The following is a 21444-nucleotide window of genomic DNA, read 5'->3' as shown; positions in this document are numbered from 1 at the left end:
TGTAGATTTCTATTTACTAGTACTTATCATATTTACTGTGGAGTCCATTGTTGGACCAAACAATCATTTTGAATCACTTCCCTGTGTCTACTCTTATTTCCCTGTCTTATGTAAATTTAAAAATGCCTCTTCTTAATTATATCGAAAATACAAACTGAGACATGGATGCACAGAAAAACCAGAAAAAGAGACCAGCGCTGGGAATCGAACCTAGGTCCTCAGCAATCCGTACTGCGTACTATAACCCCTACACCACCGTTGGACAGGAGTCAAGATACAAATTTCTCCTATGCACACATATCTCAGGTTGCCTTTTTCTACTACGCTACTTAAGCAGCAAAAAATTCTAAATTAATCCATATTTTAACTGACCCTTTCAATTCTAAAATACTCCATCATAAACCTTGGGAAAATATACGTCAAAAAATATAAGTGGATATACATGTTTCACCATTTTAAAAATTCTACCCTTAAAGTGTAAGTTTGTATGGAAAAAACGTTAGGTATATATATTTGAAGATATACCTAATCCTAAAACTTCGTGAAAATGCTATTAAACATTCTAAGTTAAAAGGGACATGGAAACATTGTGAATGACTCTTGAACAGGACTAAGAGAATACGTGATTCGCCATTTTTAAAAATTAAACTTAGGGAAAACATTAAATAATGAAATATGAGTAAATTCAAAATAATTATTTACTGCTGATTGAAGTATCTTAAAGAGCTTTCACATCACTAGAGCCAACGTCAGTCAGTCAGTCAGCCAGTCGTCAGTCAAGTGTCAATGTCAGTCACCACATTTGTTTACACAATTGATTTTTTCCATTGAATAGTACCATAATTTATAACTGAAAATTGTATTTATGATAATGAGGAATATCAATATAATGTTTATTGTTACGAACTTGTTTTACTTACCCCTATTCCCTATAGTTCTTGTACCAAAGTTCAAATTGGTGACAAAGAAACGTGGGCGCCGTTTGCACTGCGCTGCCGCTACGCGTTCAAGGCGTAATAATTACCTATTACTTCATTTCATGTTTGTTAGTACCGTTTTTTGCCAAGTTCACTGTGATCAGAGGCTCCCATAGTGGTCCTGGTGAACCCCCAAATGGGGGTTTAAGGAGCTTTGGGAGTATAGTAGAAATGTAGCAGCAAGAGGTCTACCGAAAATAGTATTTGAAAGCGGTCTACGAGAAAAAAAATTGGGAACCTCTGATTATGTTCTTTGTCGCATTTTGTCTATCTGAAGAATAAATTGGAAGTGCTGTCTATTATTATACAGCTGTACTGAAAGTTAGAAGGTGCAAGGCCATGTATTGCTCCTCCTTCAGCAAACAAAGTTACGTTGTTTCGATTTGTTTTTCCTGCTCTGTGTTTTTTTTACTTGGTGTGTAAGTTTTTTTTTTTTTTCCTTCTGATATTTTAACGAGGCTTTAGCACACCAAATGTGACTATGTCAGCCTCATGGGGAGCCTCAGATATATACACCACACTACAGACAGATATTACACTCTCCCTTGCACTGAAACCACGTCTCTGGATGCAAAGACCCATCTAATGAATCTGTAAATTCGCGTCGCTTCTTCTGAAAGCGGTCGACTGAGAATTACATTTACACCTCCATTAAACAAGCCCATACCATCCAAATACCTGACTCTGATCTCCTTATTCTGATCACATTCCACAAGAAAGTGAATAAGGTCTTCAGTCTTATCACATCCCATACACAAAGGTGATTGCACAACTCTCATCAAATGCAAAAAACAATTAAGTGGAATGTGACCAGATCGAACACGTAGTGCTGACACAAGAAGGCCCCTGGAAAGGCCGGCACAATCAAACCAGGGAACTTTAAATACCTTATTCTGCATGGTACCATACCAAATGCCCTTTGTCAACGATGCTGCACTAAAAAGTTCCTGCCATTTGGAAACGCACTCCTCTTTAGCCAATTGCACTAATTCAGTACCATATGGCTTAGAAACACAATCAATCCCCCTGTGACAGCCAGGCTAGCCAATCTATCTGCCCGCTCGTTACCAGCTACCCCCACATGAGATGGAATCCATTGCAAAACAATTTGGGTGTGGTTACATTGCAAGAAATATATAAGTTTTATGACATCATAGGCTACCGCATACCTCGGGAACCCGAGACACACTGAGCCAGGTGTTGAAGTGCACTTCTCGAATCCGAAAGTATAACTACCTTGCTCTTTTCAATAGTCTGAGCATATAAAAGAGCTTCATATATGGCAATTAGCTCTGCTCTCATTATACAGATTCTAGAATCCAAATTAAATTGCTTAGAGATGTTCAACTGTGGATCAAAAAATGCAGCCCCAACCCCCATACTCTGGATCCATCTGTAAACAATTTATAGAATCCATCATATTCTTGAACCATCATTTGGATGACATTATTCTTAAGGCAATCAATTGGTACACTTCGTTTTGGTTTGCTTACACTATCTACAAAACATTTAACACAAGCCTGAATGTCAATATATGATACCCATATACCAATTGTATACATATCCAATATGGGAGCTCTATGCATATCTACCTCTCTAAAAAAATTGTTCACCGCGACAAGCATTGGCTTTGCTTTGTTGGTCCAATAACTAAGTTCGCACTGCCCAGACAACTGCTGCAGGAGTTCAATAGTTTCATCGCTCGATACAGAACCAACTCTGAGCCAGTAACGTGATGCCAAAAACTGTCTGCGGACTGACGCACGATGGTGTGTAAGTTGATTTCAACAATGTTCCCGCCAAAATAATAGAATAGAAGAATGAACTGTGTGATAAAATTAAATTAAGCTGAATAAAAAAGAAAAATTAAATCTTTTTTACTGCATTTAATGGCTATTTTGAACTTTTCCGCCAAGTCTTTAACGATCACCTGCCAGAGATAAGTATTCAAGAATCGATTAGTGATAATCGATCGAATTCTAACAATAAAACGTCGTAATTGAGAACATTCTTACTACAGTGCACCACCATTCTTCAACAAACTTTAAATTTCTGTGATTGGTTATTTCTAGTTAGAAACTTAATGTTGGCAATATTGACTGACACCGAATGTGAAGTATTCGTTCGGTTGTGTGCGTGTGTAGCCGTCGTCGAAAGAAATTGATAAGTTTGTTTTGTCAAAAAAAAATAAAAACTAATATAAATGTAATAAATAAGAACAGCATACTGTTCTGCAGTTGCACAAACGCAAAATTTCAATGCTATTCGGATGGGATTCGGTGTTAAAATGAAAAGTGTATTAGGAGCCTCGGTGGATGTCACACGCGATCTCACTTAGAGTAGAGGTCTCCGAAGTTTATAAAATTTTCGTGAAGGAATCGTTACATGTACGCAGCGGGAATGACAATAATGGCAGTTTCTGTTGGCGAAATTTGCGAGAACACCAAGCTGGCTCGAGAGATGGCCCTCACGGGTAACTACGAGTCAGCGCTGGTGTATTATGAAGGCACGATTCAGATGATACATAGACTGTTGGTGACTATTGCAGACCCCACACGCAAATCCAAGTGGCAGTTGGTGAGTTTGACCCTCTTCCCATTTCAAATTCAGTTTCCGTTCGGTGTAGCTCAATGTTGTTTGCCTTGAAGTAGGTGACATTACCTTTTACGATAAGCAGTGCTAATTTTAAAGCTCGTGGAAGGCGGAAGGCCGACAAGTGTACGTAAATGTTTGTTTGCCTATTTTTATGGCAACCAAGTGTAACAGGTGGAGCGAGTCAAGTGACGACATAGGAATACCTACAATCAAGGTGTTTTTTTTTTTTTTACTTAAGCTTATCTTTTTTAAGATTTTCTTACAATAAAAAGTGCCAGTTGTGATAAACAAAATTTAATAATTCATCCACAAAATACAATCTTACTTTTGTGTGCATATCAATCAAAGTATAATTTTGTCATTTTAATACAATCAAGATATTACAATAAACCGGGCAAGTTTAAAAAGTAGTGAATATTACAACTAATTTTTTTCAAGTTCAAATTTTCAATTAAAATTATTTGATTGCTATAAGTATCTATCTATTAGCATTAATTTATGTCTCAGTATTGTATTACTCTGTAACTTTCAGTATAAAATGAACCCTAATAACATAATCCAGTGACATTTCTTAAAAGTAACTATTCATGATTTGCCAATTTTTGGCATTAGTTTTGATCACCTTTTAACATAGGGTTTTATAGGGCTTAGTTGCGCAACGGGTTAACTAACAATACATTTGGTTTTATTACAGATGAGACAAAGATGAAATAATAAAAAGAATGATTCATACATTTTAACAGGACTCACAGCGCAATACCTTTTTAATGAATTCCAATTTGAAGTTGAAGTTGAATAACCAGTATTTACAAACAGTCTTTTGTGTGTGATAAAATGATAACATCCTGTGTATCATTTGTCAATAACCACAAAGACCTCTTTGATATAGGATATCTTAGTTTTCTTTTCAAGAAATACTAAGTACAGCGAATTATGAATTGATCATGAGATCATATTGATATTGTGGTGCAAATATTCTACATAATTTAACACCTACTTTTTTTTTAAATTGTAATTGAGACTTTATACTGTAATGGCTAAAATTATTTTGAATATTTTTTATGGTGTTCTCATTCGGTAACTTAAATTAGATTTTTTTTTTTTCATTTCTAATACAAGCTTTTTTTTGCTGGCTGAACTAGCATAGTTATCCAACTTACATGTTACTATACATCGGCGACTTGTGGCAATTTGGTAGCACTAGTGATGAGACAAACAAACTAAAACGACAAGTGTCTTTAGACTATTTTTAATTTTGAAAGGTCGCTTTCATTACTGATACTGTGACCAAAAGGTAAACGTGATTATCAAAAGGTAAAAGTAATATCAAATATCCAACATACAATAAAAATATGAATTGAATTAAATTGAAACAAAGAGAACATCAGCAAAAATATGCTGCCACATTACAGAAGAATGCTAATGCTTTTACCCATCACGTCAGTCGAACTCAAAAGATTATTTTCTTACACTAAGTGTATTTTCTCAAATATATAATATTACTTCTAAAACATTGCATCAAATGTTAATTATCTATCATGAATGTCATCTATTCAATGATTGAAAATACTTTTGTAATTGGTTTCGTTTGGTCACCTCATACAGAAAAACATTGTCACATCACTAGTCTTTCAGAAACTTCAAATGCTACCCCAATGCCATGAGTCGTGATGTTTACATTAACAAATGTGTAACAAATTTCAAGTCAGTTCTTCCACTGGATGTGGGTTAAACTTAATTTGAATGATTTGACCGAACTTAGCAACTTAACAGCTTGGTAAAATTTGATAATGTTAAGGTAGACAGAAAGTCAGGGATGTTACGGAGCTCCAGTTCCGTTTCCGTTAAGTCGGAACTTCTATTTGGTATTACACTTCCGTTTCGGTTCGGGTTCCGATACCTTTGAAACGGAATTACTTCCGGAATTATTGGATGTCAATTCTTAGTGCGGCGGTGGGATCTGAGCGGCGTACATCAAATACAAACACGCAACGCTCGTCCACCTATCACTTGGGCTCCAAATGCTAATTCCGTTTTTGGTTCCGATTCTGTTTCTGGTTCCGATAAACTAAATTGAAAACATCTGTTTCCGATAAAACCGCTTCTGTTACATCCCTGCTTTGCTATATAAGTATGTTATTGAATAATCTTCATTTTTAATAAATTTAAGCTTTTGCTCATAGTAAGTTTTGCTGGCTATACACACTGAATTTCAATAAGCGCTACAGATTTCCCTCCCTTGGATTTCACTGCCAAATCATTGTCTTGTCTCATCATCATACCTATATAAGTTTGCCATATTTCAGCACAATTGGATACCAACAAGTGATCTATCAAATTGGTTGCTTGAAGCAGACAAAAATATTTGTCCTTGCAAGTCTGTGTCTTAGCTTAATTATGTCTGAGTCCTATAGCAGTTTTCTAAATAGGATAGATATTATACATACATATCATCAATAGTTAGGTTAATAAAACTGATTATTTTCTTTCCTGGCAAGGCATAAAATAACCAACTTAATCACCACTATTTTAAGATGGATCATCATCATCTATTTTTACCAATGACATCCGTTTAATGTGAAAACTTTAAACACAAACTTCATGCCTCTTCTTGATTTAGCCACTTGAAGTTTAATAATTTGCAATGAAAATATGACTGACAGTGATCACTGGGGTCAATGCTACTAGGTACTGAATCACTGCAAGCCCACACATGACATTCTCTTACTATGTGTCAAGTCAACATTAAGAGAAGTAACTTTGCTTTTTGTTGATCCTTAGTGCTTTTTAACCAGGTATGTAAACTTACAAACTTATAATTACCCCTACAATAAATAAAAAACTCATTTGTATGCACTAAAATATTTGCCCAAACCAATAGAAAAAAAAAACAATAGAAACGCTTCATTTACCCTCGCCTCGCTCCGCTCAGCTGTTTCCACCAGGGATGTGCTGTGCTGTGTTATAGCCCAACAGACGGGTGCGGGTCGTGCGCGGGCCCGCGACGGGCGTATTTACATGGCGGTATATGGACGCTCCCGAGCCCGACCCGCGCCCGCGCCCGCCGTCGGTGTGATGGCGTAGCTGACCATAAAACATGAAGCACTATCTATTGCTACTGCGCGAAAAACAGTCGTAGGTAACATTACATTATCGACATTGTAATTCAATTCTTATTTAGGTACCAGGGCATCGATGTTGACGGCATAAATGCAACTTATAAAATCGTGCAGGATGGAATTCATTGGATCTATATCTCCAAGACATTGCTGTATAGATCTAATCTAATGTATTTGCTTCTGAACTGAACTTGTGATAGCGACACAAAGCTATGTTACCTGGTATACCTATACTGGTTAAGTACTGGTATTTTTACGTAGATTCAAGCACTAGTACCAAAATTACCTGTACCTACGGTACCGGTAATTAGCGCAAGCCTGTATTCAGTTATTTTTGATACTGATTTCAAACCCAGAGGCCGTATTGTCAAACGCGCGGATATACCCTTATCCTGTATCATTTGAGAGAAAGAGGTGATGAAAGCGATTGTGACTCAAAATACGTTAGACAATAAGGCATCTGGCTGGCCTCAGATGCCCCTGGTCGCGGATGCCCCTCAAGGGGGTCGCAGTATCTTTAAAATACTCTCCCCGGTTTGTGTATGATTATTCAATGTTTGTATCCTTCCGTCGCTGAACATGATATTCGCAAAACATCATATTCGCAAAACACGATATTCGCAAAACATATCAATGTAAGATAATACAAATAACTGTAAGTGGAGGTAAGCAGGGTGTCGCCAAATATTTTTCAAACCAAGGGGCCGCGTCCTGGAAAAGTTTGAAGAACACTGCATTAGAGTCGCTGAAATCCTGCATCCAATTAACAGTAAATGTAAAAATAAATCATTAATCAGCTTCGTAATTCTCTCTCATGAGTCACCGAGTAACGGATCAAGATTGTATGAGTAAGATTACTTTGCTCGGAGATTATGTGTCTGTACCACGGAGAAATTTATGTCAAACAAAAAGAGCAATAACTGACGCGGCCGTGTGACTCAGTGCCAGTAGATACAGACAATACCGGTCCTTGTATGTAGATACACACAATATTCTTTACCAATATCAGCATACAGGGCAAGCTGATTGTGGTGCCCTCTTTTAACTCGCGTAAGGCACCTGAACCGGCGAGCTACACCACTGAAATAGATAATATTACTTACTCAATCGTGCAGAAATTTGACACACATTTAAATTACAACCTAAATAAACACATAGGACAACTTTTTTCTCTTAAAATTGTACACAAAATGTGCTTAGTTTAAGAAATCAAAAGCGAAAGACTGAAAAAAGTATGAGAACTGAGTTTTTTGTACCCCCTTAGTTAGCACAAGGTCCTCGGGGTCGAAAAATTAGGGTAGTCTTTTTAGTGTAACTACCCCCAAACAACGTGTAAAAGTTCCATTAACTTCGGAAAACTTTCCAGAAAAATTACACAATACGGTATTTGACTATTTTGTATATGTTTTATAAGTTAAAACTACACAATGCCTGTTATCGAATAGAAAAACAATTTTAAGCTACCTGTACAAATAACAAAGTTATAAAGAAACCTTTTCGGAATTTTGGTGCTATCGACGTTTTACGAAGGTTATCCTTTAAGGCTTTGAAGAAGGAACTATTGACGCTTTAACAACTGGAGCCTTTATAAGATACATGTAGAATAAAGAAAATTATAGTAAGGCCTTGTCAATTTTGGAACGGTTTGTTACTTATATCAGATCACTGTATCGTATCGCCGGCCCAGTAGAAATTCAACAAATTCTGAGATTTAAACCAGGATGACCCATGTCGAGAAGTCATTGCTTTGGTCATTCGCGTGATCGACTGAACATTAGCACGACAGTCATCTCAAAAATCAGTAAAAATCCAAGTTTTTAACTTTATTGTGCGCAGTTCAAAGGCGGTTTTTGCAATATTGCAGAGGTGATACAATACCGATTCAGTCGCGAACCAGTCCTCTTACAAAGGCCAATGTTGCGATGCTGTGGCATACGCGCAACGCGCTTACATCGCTACACAGTCGCCATGAACCAAGCGCTTAGACCTTGAATATGGCGGTGATGCTTTTCTATTCCGCTGTATCTCCATAAGGCCATGAGGCATTTGCTGATACTTATTAGTTAGAAAAGGTAGTATTGAAACTAGTATAGAAGAAACTTTTCTTAGAACTAGCCTAACGGGATTTAAGTGGACGTCAGACAAGTTCTTAAGTAGGGATGACGTTCGTAGAAGCTGTAACGGTGTGTAGTTGTTTCGCTGTATTGACTCCTTGCAAAATGTAGCAGCTGTAATGACATTGCTTTAGCCTTTATTTGTGAAAGCAGACTGGCCCAGTTATGGTGACATATAATTAAACGACTGGGAGGTCACTGGTTCAAGTTACTGACGTGATATTGAATCAGTTGAATAAGACAGTTTCGTCAGCCAAAAAGGGTCATGTTTTATTTTTGTTTCCTTTCTGAAATTTATGTCTAATATGTGCCGTAAGGTACATAGATGTTAATGTCTAATATGGACTTATTTTATTGATTGATTGCGTACTCCAAACAAAAGCCATAAGTTATTTCACTTTGAAAAACTACCTATTTCAAGCATGATTTCCATTGCGACTTCGACGCATTCAGACACAATTATTTCTCAAAAAAATGGCATGGTTTGAGTTGCATGTGTAGAAGTGGATGACGTTGACGGTGTTGTATTGCTCAAAATAATCTTGCAATTACGACTGATGCCTTTCTAAAAGAAGAATGTAAGTAAAGATTTTTTGAGCACCACGCCACGACCGCACATCATAAAGCGCTATCGGCTACCTCCACTTTTTCAATTAGTCCGTCCATCTCGCATGACGTTTTTATGCATGAGTTATTTCATTAAAATTAAATAAAATTATCGAATAGTTTAAGTACAATGTTCAATGCCACATACATAATAAAATGTAAATTTAAATGACCGAATACGAATACTACTCCTTGACGAACATAAGGTTATTTTATTGACGTTTACCAACAAAGGGACTACGATTTCTAGTCACGTAGGAACGCTAGTTAGTATGGAGATAAAAGTATTACCCTATCACGGATTCTAGACCTTATCTACTCTTGATTGAATTATTCACGTTCGTGCACCTATGTTACGTTATCGCGTAACAGCCTCTATATTTATTACATTTTATGTATCGGGCTATAGAGTCTAAAATATATATGCACAGTATGAATTGTTGTACAAGTTAATATTCTTCCATAAACTGACTTGTAAACTAGACAGGTTTATGGTAATGGTGGTTAACTACAATCCTAAACCTTGCTAAATATATATTTGAGTCATATAGTTAAAAGGACCCACACTGTACTAGAGCGATAGCTTTTATGTAACTGTTTCCACGAATTTTTTTTATAAATGTCTTGACCTGAATACATCTGTCACGAAATATTTTAAGTGTACCTATCGTAAAGTCTGGTTGTAACGCTTTTCGTTCTCAATTCTCCACAAATTACGAGACTACTAACATCAAAACGAACTTTCAATGACTAAACCCGTACTTGTCGAGAAATTATAGAGTTCATCTCAATGTAAAACACTGGTTATCTTTCCGTTTCCGCTAAACCTTCGTCTTAGTGGTTATTAAAGTTACAAAATTGAGTTCGTGTCCGGTACAGCGAACAGCTGAAGCATTTACAATAATCCTCGTGCGTTGGCTTCTCTACAGGACGGTGACGAGGTCTCTTAACTAAATAACTAAAGGTCTTATACAGAGTTTCAAAATTCTAGCTTCGTATCGTGCCCGTCCCGCTCACGCTCATAGTGTCTAATAGGAGAGTAAGAGGAACGGTATGATACGTACCTACTTCGAATTTCGGTATAGACCCCCAGTGCAATCTAGATCAAAAGATGAACATTAAGTGGAAAAATAATTCAAAAACATCTAGACAAGTTCAAGCTCTTTCTAGACAGTAAACTCTAGCGTAGTAGTAAGTACATCTTTAGAAGCAGGTATATCAATCTGCTGCTGACTGTACTTGAAACTATAGGTACTTACTTAATTGGTCTATAATCTAGACTTAGATAGTAAACACTCATATTGTTCATATTTGAAACCGCGGGGTTTAGTCGAAGTTTTTATGAGTCTATCAAGTCATATCGTAAAATTTCCAACATCTTACTGGCGATAATGCAGCAGTCCGCGACTAAATACCAATGCTAGGGTGTAATTAAATTGTTACACTTTTACTAACTCACTTATACCCGCCGCCGCCGCCGTTCTTCAGCCGCTGGATTTGCATATTATCATGCTCACGCAAAGGCGATGTTTTAATCATCTAGTTTCATCACTGGGTAATCATGTGGAACGCGGAACAATTAGATATTACGAGGAATGTCTGTAAAAACGCTATCCAATCAGTCGTGCCCCTTTCTGTCTGGGCGTACCTTATAATTGGATTCATATTAATAAGCAACATTCGCAACCATTCTGCGACGTTTTGGACAGTACTGTACTAACCTCTTGTGTCCGTTGATTAGATGCTGGCAGCATAGTTCTGTTTTTGAATAATAATAGGAAACGGACGCAAGGGTGTTAAACAGATGACTTGTGTTCTAGCTGCCAACGTAGTAACGTGAACTTGAAATATATATAAAAAGATAATAACGAAGTGTTTTTCTTAATAAAATAGGGAAATATTAAAGGGCAACACACACAGAGAGCGGGCGCGGGTCGTGCGCGGGCCCGCGACGGGCGTATTTGCATGGCGGTATATGGACGGCTTCACACAGAACGCGGGCGCGGGCGCGGGTCGTGCGCGGGCCCGCGCCCGTCGCCCGTCGTCACAAACAGCGCGAGCCGAGCGCAGTGTTACCAACTCTCAAAAATATTTATCCCTAAAGCTTAAGTTAAAAACCCCTAAAACTCGTTTTTAATGAAAATGTTTACTTTAAATTTGAATATTTCGCATAAAAAATACTGAATCGAAAAATCCTCTTAGTAACCCCCTAATGCTTTTAATTTAAAAGACCCTACACTATAGGGTTGGATGAGACTATGGGAGGTACCCAAAAAAAAATTTTTAAATTTTTCATTGTACCATTTTGTTGGGATAGTTTTCATAATAAGTATATCTATGTAAAATTACAGCTTTGAAGCATTGATAGTCCCTGAGCAAAGCCGCGGACGGACAGACAGACTGACAGACAGACAGACATGGCGAAACTATAAGGGTTCCGTTTTTGCCATTTTGGCTACGGAACCCTAAAAACCGTATTCATGCGCAGTAGCTAGTTCATTTAGGCGAGAATAAAATTTATTTATTTTATTTTTATAATTAATTGGTAGGTACTACAGAAAAATCTGTTATTTTTTCCACTGACTAGTATAAGCTTATTCCTGACTATAAAAAAAATCAGCCACTTTTAAAAATTTCATCCATCCCATCATTACATAAATTGGATTTAATTAAGTAAGTAAATAAAGTTTGACCTTGGTGCGCAAGCGCGTTTGTCGTTTTCCACATATATCTCGCGGCACTGTATAATTCTGTGTCGAGTTGACAAAAATGTCGTATCTATTATTGGTTCTAGAACTGTTTTAATTTGTACTCCAAAAGTCGCCAGATACCTAAACCATTTCTGTCGTCAAAACTTTTTGCGGTCGCTAAGATTTAAGCAAAAGTCGTCACTTCTAGGGACTAAGTCACTAAACTGGCAACATTGATAGCCGCCGCGGGCCCGTCGCAGGTCCGACCCGCTCTCTGTGTGAATACAATGAACCGCGCGGCTCACGCGGCGGACACGACCCGACCCGCGCACGCTTTCTGTGTGTGTTGCCCTTAAGCTAGTGGACCGTCCGTCCACTACAGTACCAAGACGTAGACATTTGGTTCCACACGCGCCATCGCATGCATTGGAATTGGTAGCATTCTAGCGTTAATTGTAATCTTCGTCCTAGTATTTGCTTGGTCGGAAGACTGTCATCTTATGATGATAATCACAAAAAAACTCTCATATAATAGTTTTTTTTACTCTCACTACGCTGTAATCTGAAAATAGATATGCAGCATCAGCTAAAAAGCTTTGGATTCGCTCATTAGTCAGCTTATTAGCATTTAGCCGGCGAGTCAGCGAGACATGTCGGTACCCGGCTTCACAACATAGTTAGTTATAATTCGCGCGATATTAGCACTAAATTATACCCATTCATATGACACGCGTAATAAAATCCTTTACTTATGCTTAGTATATTTAGTCCTTAGTTTCGCTAGAGTTAATTCACGGTGCGGTTTATTGTGCTTGAAGAGGCGGTAGGCTTTGAGTCGGTTTAGGTCACCTAGTCTAATTCAGTGGCTGGATGCCCGCCAAGCATTTGTTCTTTTGTCGTTCGTCCGTCACAGTCGTTTTATATTGTCATGCATGTCACTGTTCGGTTCCCAAGTGTTGATGCCGCGAACCGGGTCGTTGAACCTGCCTATAAAGTGTATCATTAGTGCTGTGACGCATTTGGGGTGGTTGCTTCAGTGAAACACCTCGATTACTTTCGTGAGCTTCGACATCGATTTACACGTGAATTTGGGCGAGTGTTCGCATTCACAGATCATTTGGTTAAAGCTTAGCTGATGAATTCAGTGAGTGAGTGAGTGAGATTCTAGTCGAATATTCATATTACACAACGGATAAGATTTTGTGTGGGAATGTTTTTATTGTTTGCCTTTGAGATCATTGTGTGCTAATCGGTGTGGGAGATCGAATTTCACTTTTGTGCGTACTTGGTGAAGGAAGAAATTGTTCATGTATCTAGGTAGGTGTCACTCGCTGTGTCTCGTGTTCTGTCGACATTTGTCAATAAATCATTAGCTTTTCCAACTGGCGTAAAACATTCTTTACTGCGGCAAGCATATTTTTAAGACAAATATCGTTAAATTTTATTGCCTACTGTGCTGAAGTTAAAATTGTTTCTTGCATCCGAAGTAGGTTGTTTATGAATGAAAACGTTAGTGACAGCGTCGCACGCTCGTTAAATTATGTACGCAACGTGGTTGTAAAATGATTTACAGTTCACTCTAAATTTTGTCATATTGTTGTTAACTGTAACTGTCCCTTCACTGGACCGGAAAATTTCAACTAATTCTTCTTTGCTTCTGAATCTATAGTGCCATTCGTTTTCTATTTACAAGTGTCGTTAGACGTAGTTTCACTTGAACTAAGTTTAACTTTGTAACATTTGTTTATTCTAGAACCTCGAGTTGGTCGTAATAGCCCTTTTTATCGCGTGATAACTTATGAACCGGTACTTGCACGATTCAAGTTTCTCTTGAGTGAACATCCTCAATTGCAAACTTGTCCACTTTCTCTGTTCTGTCCATGTCTTACATTCAAGATTTACTGACCGTTTGGCATACAAAGATGGGTATCTTCCAGAGTATCCAGAAGACAATGACCTGTTGTTTGAAACATAAAAGCACGAATAATAATTTACAAATTTAATTGCCCTGATTCCATACAATCATCTGATGACTAATATAAAAGGTGTTCATTAAATAACTGAAAACCAGAGAGTAGTTAGCTCAGAATCGAGAGTAGAATCGATTACACTGTTTTAAATTAGTTGTGTTTGTGTTTTTAAATCTTTTTTTTATTGTGCCCAGTCTGAAAATTACGACTGCAACAGTTACAGTACTACACTACAATTTCGATAACTGGCCGTTTTTCTGTCAATGTGTGATTTTCGTCTAAATACGTCAAAGCGCAACTGACAAATAAAAATTATTAGTGTAGAGTTAGAAATGAAGTAGAATTACTGACTTAGCAAAAAACACGAATATCTTTTTAAATAATAAATAAATATCATGGGACACATGACACCAATTTACCTAGTCCCAAACTAAGCAAAGCTTGTATTATGGATACTAGGCAACGGATAAACATACTTATATAGATAAATACTTACTTAAATACATATTAAATATCCAAGATCCGAGAACAAACATTCGTATTATTCACACAAATGTCTGCCCCGGCCGAATCGAACCCGGGACCTCAAGCTTCGTAGTCAGGTTCTCTAACCACTTGGCCATCCAGTCGTCAAAATAATGAAGTTATTCAAAAATAAATGCAATCAACTAACTTAAAAAAATATTTTTGGGGTGTCTGAGGTTAACACGTTGTAAAATCTTTATCGGATGCATTTACAATTAAAGTTACGAAAATAGCTTAACAGCTGTTTTCCATCAGCCATCATGTAGGTATTAGGTACCTATTGAAAATGGTATAATGGTACCTATACTTAGTTTGGATAGATATTAATGAAAACGTACAAACATAGTTTTAGTGCTAGTTCTAGTCTTAGTTTTAGGTGGTACATTTTTGGAGCCAAAATAAACTTTTTCTTTCTTTCTTTCTTTCTTTTTCTTTCTTATTAAACTAAATGTAAACAAAACAACGTCAATTGGTGTCTTAAATATTGAAATTCCTCCATTAAACTATCTAAACATTTATATTTCTGTATTGAAATACACTACTCTAGTTTATATTAGGTACAACGAAAGCAAAATGTATATAAGTATTATTAAGTATGTATGTATATAAGTAAAATGTTTAAAATCCTTGAATGTACCATCAGCCAAATATATGGTTTACCACCCTATAGTTGATAATAATGATAATAGTTTGCATGTCACAAAATAATAATGCCAACAGACGTGTCTGTCACTTTGAACGTTCGACTTTAGCGACATAATCACTTGATAGGAACTTGTTTAAAAATTGATAGACCACTTATTTGGCTGATGGTACCAAATCTGGCAGCTGAAGTTTGTTTACATTAGTTAATTACCTAAACGTTTCAAATATAGTGGCTTAACTATTTGATTCGAATATGATTCCATTTATTCTGTACCTATGGGCTTTTATGAAAGAGATGCTTTGTCTAATGACTCCCATAAACGATAGGTATTGTGGTTTTCCTCCGGCGGGAAAACAGGCCAGCGCTTCCATATTTATAGTTAGGAATAACCTGTATTTACTGAGATAGAACGGTTATGGTCACTTTAGTTACGACCACGTTGACATCGAAATATATTTTTTTTTTATTGTTTCAGGTTCAAAAACAAATGGCGAGGGAATATGAACAGCTGAAGTCGACAGTGGCAACGTTACAGATGTTCCAGCATGAAGGAGAGAAAGCCATCACGCCTATGACTGGCAGTAAGTTCACTATTGATCTTTATATTTTATGTAGCACTTGTAATAGTTAATACAAACACGCCGTTTGGCATGTTGTGTTATGCACGGCTCAAGACACTCACTGCTAAACAGAATGGCGATAGAAAAAATTTATAAGTGCTATTGCAATAATGTAAAAAATATATGGTTTTGGATTCTGTCCGGTTCAGTCGACATGAATGCACTGAGCGTGGTAGCTTTCCTATTGGTGCTTGCAATCAACTTTATTTATTGTTAGTAAATTGCAAAGATTATGAAGTTTCTTTTGAGAGTTAAATCAATGCATAAAATTCTTAAAGCTTCGATTTCATTTATGGATTTGGTGTGACACCAACTAAACAATGATGTTCAATTACGTTAATGTAAATTTAACCACTGGATACTTCAAGTATTCGGTCCAGAACAATTGTAATTGCGTAACTTTATCTACGTAAATATCTGAATTCGGTTAGTTTTGTAAGCGTTTGCACAGTTTACTTTGTTCAGAGGAACCTATGCGAATTGTATTGTAATGTAGTTCTTTGTGGTTAATAGGACTTAACACAATCACAGTTTCACAACTATATGCAAAATTATATATGGGCGACGTAATTCCTCTTGAAATTGGGCCAAATTTACGTATGCTTTTTTAGCGTAAAACGTGAAGTCATTCATCACTCATACTGTGTAGCGATAATATCGCCTATAAACATTTTTACACTCTTAGATAAGTAGAGTAAGGAAATAATCCATACGATTTACGAAGAGGTAGTTTGGTATTCGTTTTGTGTATGTAGATGATCTCTAGAAATACTAGAGCGATTTCTAAATTCTTTCACCAATGGAAAGCTTCAGTATTCTATAGATTACCATAGACTACTTTTTAAAAGCATAAAGTTCCCGGGGACGCAGACGAAGTGGTGGGCAAGAGCTAGTTAGTTATGAATAATCGGCAAAAAAGCTAATAACGCCTGTAAATGTTGATCCACATTGTAACAATACAATTATTTGCTAAATAAACTTGCATTATGCTTATTTCAAATACTTTGAAAGTAGACCACGCAGGCGTTGCCCTAATAAACCTACCTTGTTACACTTTGTCCTACTTTACAAGGAAATACGTCAGAAGCTTGAATACGCGCCCTAATTATAAGTTTCACGCATCAGCTACACCATAAAACTTATTCGATGCTTTAAAATACATAAATTTATTGCAGTGGCCTAGGGTAACGATTTTTTTGTTTTCGGATATTTGTATGTATGTATGTAAACTCTTTATTGTACAAAAGAAAAGAAACAAAACGCAATTGACAAACTTTGAAATACTTGTACAAAGGCGGACTTCTGAGTCCACTCCTCTCGCAGTAGTGGAATAATGGACATAACTCAGCCACGTCTCAGGATACCTCGCAGTCAATGTACAGTCGAACAAATTGAATCATGATTTGATCCAGGGTGGAACCTTCGTGCTACTAATGTCATGTTGACATCTCATACTTTTGTCAAGGAAATCATAGTGAAATTGATTATTAAAAGATTCCACCCGGTTTTTGACCTTTTCCATACTTATCATCACTGAGGTCGCGTAAAAAAGTTAGACAATCGAGGGAATCGAGTTGTTAAGGCGCCACGCTACGTATTACGTAGTAGACATTAGTCTGAAGTTTTTGAAAGACAAACTCGCCAATTTTAAACCAAGTCAAGTTTTAAGCCGAATCCAATAGACCTTAACTTAACATTTTCTTGTGTGTATTCAGAAAAAAATCTGCATCGTGTTTGTTAACCCATGAAAGAAAGCCGGTCGTACACAAAGTGGTTGAAAACCTCAATGAAAATTAATTTCCGGTTTTCTCGGTGGGCTGCGGTTCTTATGGAAATTGAATCGGCTACACCTAATTATCCGTACACGATTCCGACTTGCTAATAGTTCCTTAACAGTCAGTTCAAGTGGTACAGCGTTTGATGCAAAGCGTTATGTTAATGCAGTCTTATTTATGTCCTTGGTTACACTAACCGAAGATTAATTAACTTCCTCCTACGCTAAAGTCCGAGCGTTTCGAAATAACTTGTTTAAATGTTGAAAGTTTGCTTGATGTTGAGTTTGGTACTTGGAGAAGTGAAGTGCTGTTTGCGAATCCAGTCCTTATTTACCGTCCCTGAAGAATACATATATGTAGTTTCTTAGGTTGAGGCTTCTGGAACCATGTTTGTAAAATATAAATAATCATCTGATAGTTATATTACAATAAATACACACTGGGAGGTGCTTTTAACAGAAACAATACGTTGAAATTGTAATTATTAGACTATACCTTTATAATTAAAATATCTAATAGTTCCAACGACAAAGTTCTGATAGTAGGAGAAAATAAGCATTCAAATTAAACTTGAAAATCTATGGATAATACAATAACATCACCCGCCCGTCAGTAGTAAAGTGTTTTGTTTTGCTTTGTGCTAGCTGTCGGTACGTTGCTGATAAATTATTTTTTTAACGTCAATTAAATTAAAAACCACTTGTATTTTAATTTAGTCTGCCTGTTTAGATGAAACAAACCGTCTACTGTGTCGGTCAGTTCATTTTGCATTATTAAATAATTAGTACCGTAGCCAGCCCAATGGCTCAGTGTTTAATAATACTATTCTAACCTATGAAGCTACAGGCTACGGATTCGAATCCCGGTAAGGCAGACGACACTGCTGTGGGAATCAGAATCGTTTATTTGCTAGAATACAGTATAAATGGTGTTACAGTCTTCTTGTCCATTGTATCCAGCCTGCATGCAGGCGTGCAAATTATTAACACATTACATTTTAAAATTATAATAATTATCGTTAAAAAATATTATTCGTTTATACAGGTCTAATGTCCACTAATAGTCGTTCACAAATGAAATACACATGCCATAAACACATTAAGTCAAATAAAATTACCTAAAATAAACATCACCCGTGATTTGCCAAGTATTCTTTTACACTGTAAAAACATTTATATTGTAGCCAATCGATTAATTTAGACTTGAATCTTTGCTTGCTCTGTGGTGGATGCTCTGTGTGGGATGAATAAGTACGAATGTTTGTACTTGAGTGATTGAAGTAAGGATGTACATGCATTAATTTATGTGTATTTTCTTTAACACATGCGCTGTCCATATTACCCATAACTGAAGCTCTGATTGTTTTGAGACTGCCTGGGTCAATTATTGTCCCACGTCATTAACTTATTATTAGTATGGTAGAGTCAGTTTAAGATGACGCCTGTAACATTTTGCATTCGTAGCTCTTATACAATGATGTCAAAACTCGATAATGTTTTTACATTTAGTTTTCATAGATGTGCAATAAATAACTAACAACCTCGTAAGCACGCAACGCAACCTTCGGTCCTTGGCATAATGCATTAGATCTAGCTTAGACAACACACAACAGGTAGTAAAGAAAACCAACAATCAGTAGGCTCATCTTCAGTTTAACGACCGAAAACAGTTTGACTGCGTTCATTAAAATGATTATAAACACACGCTTTAATGGAACTTGCCTGAAGTGACTGCGCCATCATCAGATCGTGGATACAGCTCTTAGTCAAAGTACATCTTAAGATGATTCTAACAATTCCATATATGGCCACGTTACGTTAATCTCTCTTTGAGCTCCAGTGCCAAGTTTCCGGCTCCATTATCAGATCAGCTCGATGGTACCAACCATGTTATTTATTGTATTGTCGTCAGAACTGCAGCACATAGGTTTCGTGTTAATATCTCATTAAGAAGAGGGTCAATATCTTATAATCTTCCTTTTTTAATTTAGATATAAAAATTAATCCTTATTTCCCTTGGTCACGGCATCACGCGTGAACGGCTGGACCGATTTGTTGTGTTTGCTATTGTCAGGAGAAGGTTGTTATAATAGAAGATTTAGATTTAAAAAAAACTACTCCGGGGGCGAAGCCGCGGGTACCAGCTAGTAATATATGAAAATCAACGCAGCCCAATATGAAGTTGTACCGTAAATCGTTGGTACATAAAATAATATCGTTGAATTCATCAAAGTAAGTTAAAGAACGACGCAAGTTTCCTAACACATTATCGAGCGAGCATCATGATTATAAATGTCAATGAAATAAATGCAAGACGCAAGCTGTGGTCGTGTTCGTGCATTGACTGAAATGCATATGGATTGTCAGTTTGTCAGACCACCACTGTTGGCTTGTACGCATACTTATTACAGAAATAATATAATTATATCGGAAACACTCGTAAACAACGACGTGCCAGTAAAGTGATTTATAAAAGGAAATTGACACTAAAAAATTGAATTCGAATGTCTTCTAAAGGGGTTCCCTTTATCTTGCATAATTTCGATTCTCCGAAATACACTTCGCATAACAGGTATCTCATTTTTTTTTTGCCGAATGATACTTTTGCATAATCATAACTTTGCATAATTATCAGTTCGAATAATAGTCATTTCTCAGAATATTAAATAGCAGAACACTCTTATTGCCGAATATACTTCTGCAGAATATTAAATCGCAGAACATTAGTATCGCCGATTTTTATATGGCATAATGGCATAGCAAAATACTTGTTTGGACTATTGTATTTTCATGGAATTTTAAATAGCTCTTACTTTAACATGGCGTAATGACATAGTTAAAGGAACTAACAGCTACCATAAGAATGGGTTAAAGTAAAGGGTTAAAGTTGTATTGTATTGTAATGCCAGCAAAGTAAGCGTGCTGTAACAGCAGCAGGCAAAGCGCCAGAACAGAACAGCAGCTACATAGTAGGTTGGGTTAGGTCAGAACTGCGACCACAACAGCGCGCGAGCCGAGTGAGCGAAGCGAGCGTGCCGCGGCAGCGGCCGGCGAAGCGCCAGAATCTTACTGCTGCCAATAAAGGCTAGGTTAATATAGAACTACAAGTAGTTTACTTGCAAGAAATGTTTAGTAAAATTTTATTCTGCTGTTTATTATCTTTTTGCATAATATTATGAGATATGTCTTTCTGCGTAGCAACTATTCGAACATATAAATATTATTCTCATCGATATTATGTGATGTTAATATTCTGCTTCACAAAATTATGAGACATGATAGTGATATTATGAAAAAAAAAATCGGTGATATGATGATTCTGCTCAAGGCTGTTATGAGAAACGAAATTATGAGATTCGATTTTATGCAAAATATTAGTAAACGCTTCCAAAGATACATAACTAATTAAGAACCACAAAGCTTAGAACTGTTTAAAAATATTGGCAGTGAACCCGACCTTCCACAAATCAGAATCAAAATATCGGACAGAACAAAATTATAGACAAAACCAATTAAGCCAATGCCTTAAACATCGTACGGACGTCATCGGCCCTAAGTCGAAATGTTAATCGACTTTAACCTTCGATTGGACTCCGACACGCGATAATGGGTGCCATTATGTCATGCTGTAACAATGGCGGGACAGGAAGGGAAAGGTTTATCATCTGCCTATTCTAGTTGACTAGGGCTGCAGAGCGGACATTTTTAAAACTTATCTTTGTGAAGTAACGGAGAGATGAGATATTCTGCAGCGAACGTCCCTCCCTGTATTCTTGAACTCGCTCAGTAAACCTAAATAGAGCATGAA

General features: G+C 36.8%; 1 protein-coding gene across 2 annotated transcripts in view; it reads left to right on the top strand.

Annotated features, from left to right (window-relative positions):
* Window positions 1–3088: 3088 nt before the first annotated feature.
* Window positions 3089–21444, top strand: part of Kat60 (katanin p60) — a 33845-nt gene continuing 15489 nt past the window's right edge. Inside the window, exons 1-2 of one of the 2 annotated variants that reach the window (XM_074103025.1) lie at window positions 3089–3554; window positions 15718–15823. In XM_074103025.1, the coding sequence (XP_073959126.1) occupies window positions 3363–3554; window positions 15718–15823 (298 nt within the window). In that variant the 5' untranslated portion in view covers window positions 3089–3362. Of the gene's footprint in view, window positions 3555–3659; window positions 3787–15717; window positions 15824–21444 lie in introns of those variants that run through there. The other variant, XM_074103026.1, reaches the window with a different exon arrangement.

The sequence above is a fragment of the Choristoneura fumiferana genome, chromosome 20 (assembly GCF_025370935.1).
Source record: "Choristoneura fumiferana chromosome 20, NRCan_CFum_1, whole genome shotgun sequence".
Lineage (NCBI taxonomy): Eukaryota > Metazoa > Arthropoda > Insecta > Lepidoptera > Tortricidae > Choristoneura > Choristoneura fumiferana.
The sequence above is the reverse complement of the archived record's forward strand: the minus strand, read 5'-3'. Positions and strand labels throughout refer to the sequence as shown.